General features: G+C 38.2%; 1 protein-coding gene and 1 pseudogene across 5 annotated transcripts; one reads left to right on the top strand and one right to left on the bottom strand.

Moving 5' to 3' along the window:
- LOC104757677 overlaps nucleotides 1–573 on the top strand; it is a 1,589-nt pseudogene extending 1,016 nt beyond the window's left edge.
- Nucleotides 656–3,781, bottom strand: LOC104757676. 5 transcript variants are annotated; one of them, XM_010480427.2, is made up of 6 exons: nucleotides 3,412–3,781; nucleotides 1,782–3,262; nucleotides 1,402–1,557; nucleotides 1,158–1,320; nucleotides 926–1,032; nucleotides 656–799 (listed from the first exon to the last, which is right to left on the bottom strand). In XM_010480427.2, the coding sequence occupies exons 1-4, from the start codon at nucleotides 3,644–3,646 to the stop codon at nucleotides 1,171–1,173; spliced, it is 2,022 nt and encodes a 673-aa protein (XP_010478729.1). In that variant the 5' UTR covers nucleotides 3,647–3,781; the 3' UTR covers nucleotides 656–799; nucleotides 926–1,032; nucleotides 1,158–1,170. The 5 variants fall into 5 exon arrangements, with proteins under 5 accessions (XP_010478729.1, XP_010478730.1, XP_010478728.1 ...); XM_010480428.2 differs by having other exon boundaries at nucleotides 656–796; XM_010480426.2 differs by having other exon boundaries at nucleotides 937–1,032.

The raw sequence follows: 4,272 nt of genomic DNA, 5'->3' as shown, positions 1-4,272 counted from the left end.
TTTTTTTTTTTTTTTTTTTTTTTTTTTGTGGGTGGAAGTTATATAATTTATAAAGGTTTGATTTGTGGGAAATGTTGCATCTATATATCAGGTGTTTTATGTCATCTCGAACCCAGCTGCTTACAAGAGTCCCAATGCTGACACTTATGTCTTTTTTGGAGAGGCTAAGCTCGACGATCTGAGCTCTCAGCTACAAACTCAAGCTGCTCAGAGGTTCAAGACGCCTGACATGCTACCTAATGATGCTTCTCAAGCTTCCATGGCTCCACTAGCAGAGGAAGAAGACTAAGATGATGTTGATGACGACGGAGGCTTTGAAGCCGGAGACATTGATCTTGTTATGACCCAAGCAGGTATCTCTAAGGCCAAAGCCGTGAAAGCTCTAAAGGCAAATGATGGAGATATCGTTTCAGCCATTATGGAACTCACCCTATAGGGTTTTAAGCTGCAAAGCCACCACCACTACATTGTTCTTTTGCCCTTGTTTAGTTGTTACTTGTCCCTGTTACCACTGGTTTGGAACATAATCGATTCCCTTTTTTAAACTGCTTTTTCCTCTTAATTTTTAGGTCATTTTCTCTCGACTTTGATCAAAGTATGTTTAGTTTTGTGTCATTCTAGGCAAGTTAGTAGGATAAGATTAAGAGATACCAAAGAGTGATGACGTAGTATTTTTTTTTTAAAAAAGAGTTATACATTGGTTTGTTTATACATCTGATAATCAAATAAACATGACCATAACAAGAAAACATTACGATCTTCACCAAACAAAAGGCTCCACCGTCCAAACAGTACCCTGCTGGTTTTGATAAGAAAAAGACAAAATTACTCAGTAATGATTCCGAAAGTGAAGTAGCAATGATGAGAAGTAGTGTCAGTTCATTCTCTTAAATCGACATGAAAATAAAGGTAAAAGAGCACCAACTTCATCCTTACGTGTCCGCTACTTCATAGGAAAAATATTTAAACGCCTTAGTCTCCATCCAGAAATTGGAGATCTTGAGGCTCTTCTTTGATATTTTACAAGCCAACCTGCAAAATCAAAAAGCAAACCTTGGGCAAGCCTTACCAATCTGACATGTAACTGCCCTTCACAGTACATTCTGAATCAAAAGTTCAAGGATGTAAAGGGGGTATTATGGATGATTTGTTGTCACCTTTCTAGTATCCTCAAAGATTTGGATTCGAAATAGAAGTCTCGTATACCATCAAACACCTGTCTGCTTCAGCCTTCAGCCATAAGCTTTTATAGAACAGCGCATGTTGGTTGATCTGCTCCTCGCCTTGATGATTCTGTTGGTAACCACTTGTAGCCACAACCTGCATAATTATCAAACCGACGGTCTACCTCCCACTTAACGTCAAATATAATAGCTTAATTATGGAGAAAAAAAACCATACCTGACCAAAGCTGTTATCTTTGGTCGCCCCATATTGATACAAACGAGAATCTGGGACCGTCTCTCTTGAAACCACAGAGTATTTATCCTTCCTTTTCACATCAAGGTCGACAGTCATATTGTTTGCCGTTGGAAGCTGAAGGTCTCTAATCGATAGCTATTAGAGAGGATTTGGAATCATGATGAACAGTTAACAACTAAAGGTGACGCATTAACACAATATCATTTTTGTAAATTCTACATGACATGATGCTATTTCTTATTGACCTTGAATAAAATATGTTCTAAGACTAAGAGAAAGTAATGGGCTTCCAAGTTCAATGAAATCTCATGATGCTTAAGCTAGAATATATATACATGAAAACAGTTAGAACAACATACCTTACTTCTGTTAGGTAACAACTTTAGATCATATGAATTGCGTCGTGCAACGTTTTGATTCCCAGCATGTTCCTGAATGTTGTTTTTGATGTACAAGTTGAGATTCTGTACAGTAGTGTTAACGAGATCAAGCTCTTCCGCATTTGGTGAATCTGAACCACGTGCAAGTGTTAGTAACTCTGACAGTCCATGCATCGTTGTAAGTAGTTTCTTCACATCTATTTTTGGAGATGGGCCTGGTAGAGCTTTCATATCGCTTGAAGATGAACTCGCTGCAGTTTCTACAACATGAAATGGAAGAGGATGCTTAAAATCTTTATTACCCTTTACTGAAAATGTAGGATTTGGCTCCACCGCAAACCACTCAGTAGACCCAAAGTTACTGTCCGCCTTTGGAGATATAAGTGAAGAACTTCCACGTGACATGTTGGGAAGGCCACATTCCACATATACTGGGGATTGTGCTAAGTCTGCATCTACTACACTATGGTCCCTGTAAGGACTTGGAAGGTAGAAACCGGCAGTATTCCCCACTAGCGATAAATCATCTGCAGCTTGGTTCTTCTCATAGTCATATGCTTTCGGTTTAGTATCTGCAAGAGAGAACTGACGAGCCAATGGATTCAATCTCCGCTGACCATGAGATTTGTTGCTGGAGCTTCCTGGTTTTGCATACTCAGTAAATCCAGCGTCAGATTCAATCCACGGATTGTATGAAGATGTTGAATTTAAATCACGACCACCATATCGACTCTTAAAACTGTGGCCAACTTCTCCAGAAGATGTCACTACCTTGACCTTATTTAGTGACTTATCATCTAAAGAAATAAGAGAAATTCCATTTGTCTCAAAGGCTCCTTGCTTCTCATGGACAGAAGGACTTAGTTTTGCACTAGAGGGAACAAAGACAGGGGCCAAAGGATCCAACCTTTTAAATGGTAGGAATTCATTTCTAGAATCTGACATGCTCACGGTCTTGGATGTACTATCACTAGATACAAAACCAAAAATTTCATCTGTATTGTGGGTCAAGATGCTTGTCTTTGCTGCATCATTGCTTCCATCTTCAATAGGATCAGTTAAGTTGAACTCTCCAGACGATGATGGAAAAGTTGAAGACAGAGACTTCTTCAAAGAACCATTCTCATCACATTTTTCGAGTTTCTTCTTAGAATTAGATGGTATAAACTGAGGTGCCAAAGGATTCAATCTACGAAACCCACTAAGATCATCAGTAGAACGTCTGGAAGTCTTGTGAGAATGCATACCTTTCCAGCAAGGAGAGTCTTCCTCAGAGTCATCTTGATCAGACTCTATAGAAGTTTTCTCAGACCTGACAGGTGTTGTGTTGATACAGGACAGACCCAACTTGGCATCATCTGAGGACTCAATCAATACCTCAGGCAATTTCAAGATAACTGGATTAGGGTTTTCCAAAACCTTCCCAGAGCAAGCTATCTTGTCCACCAAAAACAATCCTTCTGCAAAAGTGTCACACAACAGTTATAGCCTCCACAAGATTATAACACTATACACCAAAATCTCTCTATCCACACTTATTCCTCAATCCAAATAACAAATAGCATAAAATTTCACAAACACGAGAAGAGGGAAGAGTCTAAGAAGATACCTTTGGTAGGCTCGACATCGCGAGACAAGTTAGATAAGGAATCATCATCACCGACGCCACTTCTCTGATCATCAGAGGATAAGAAGGAAAGGTCTAAAGTGTAATCACCCCAGATGGAATCTTCGTGTTCAGATTTGAGAGAAATGGTCGAAGAAGAAGAACCAATTGCGAAAGGTCTAGCGGATGGTGAGAGACCCGTTCGTAAACCATCAATTCCATGACTACACTGCTTCATCGTCTCCGTATCTGTGATATGGGTATGGCGGATAAAGGAAGAAATGGTGATAAAGAAGAAGGGAAGGGATTTTTGCAGGTTTCTTCTTCACCTTCCCCCTCCCCTTTAGCTTGCGAAAGGCCGAACTATTTTTTTTTGTATNAAAAAAAAAAAAAAAAAAAAAAAAAAAAAAAAAAAAAAAAAAAAAAAGGAAGACGTCGTTCTCTGTTTACTTGTCAAAATTTCAGATTAGGACGGAAACTTTACGATTTTACATATTCAACCTTTTACTTTTTATCATATTTTTTTATCTGTCCTTATACTTCTCTTTTCTTTTGAATTATGTCAATTTTCTTGTTAATGTATCTTTTACTAGATCTGTGAAATGTTATCAAGAGTATTGAGGGAGAAAGAAAAAAAGCGAGAGGTCAAATGGTAGGAGGAGACCAAGACATATCCGAAGCTCAAATTAGCAATTTTGTTTTACTTAGACGTTTTGAATATTGAAATATAGAAAAAATATTAATCGATCTTATGAGTGATTAAAAAAAACGGATCAAGATTAAGAAAACAATCTTCAAGAATAATATAGAGATTACATTCACTCACAATAAAAATGCTTGGAGGACGATAAGCTTACCCAATGT

This window comes from Camelina sativa, chromosome 17 (assembly GCF_000633955.1).
Source record: "Camelina sativa cultivar DH55 chromosome 17, Cs, whole genome shotgun sequence".
Lineage (NCBI taxonomy): Eukaryota > Viridiplantae > Streptophyta > Magnoliopsida > Brassicales > Brassicaceae > Camelina > Camelina sativa.
This window is presented reverse-complemented; position numbering and strand designations above follow the sequence as displayed.

Coding starts and splice junctions, on each gene's coding strand:
- LOC104757676 (XM_010480427.2), bottom strand. CDS start 3,646: ATGAAGCAGTGTAGTCATGGAATTGATGGTTTACGAACGGGTCTCTCA. Junction 3,263..3,411: donor CGATGTCGAGCCTACCAAAG/GTATCTTCTTAG, acceptor ACACTTTTGCAG/AAGGATTGTTTTTGGTGGAC. Junction 1,558..1,781: donor TGTTACCTAACAGAAGTAAG/GTATGTTGTTCT, acceptor CCTCTCTAATAG/CTATCGATTAGAGACCTTCA.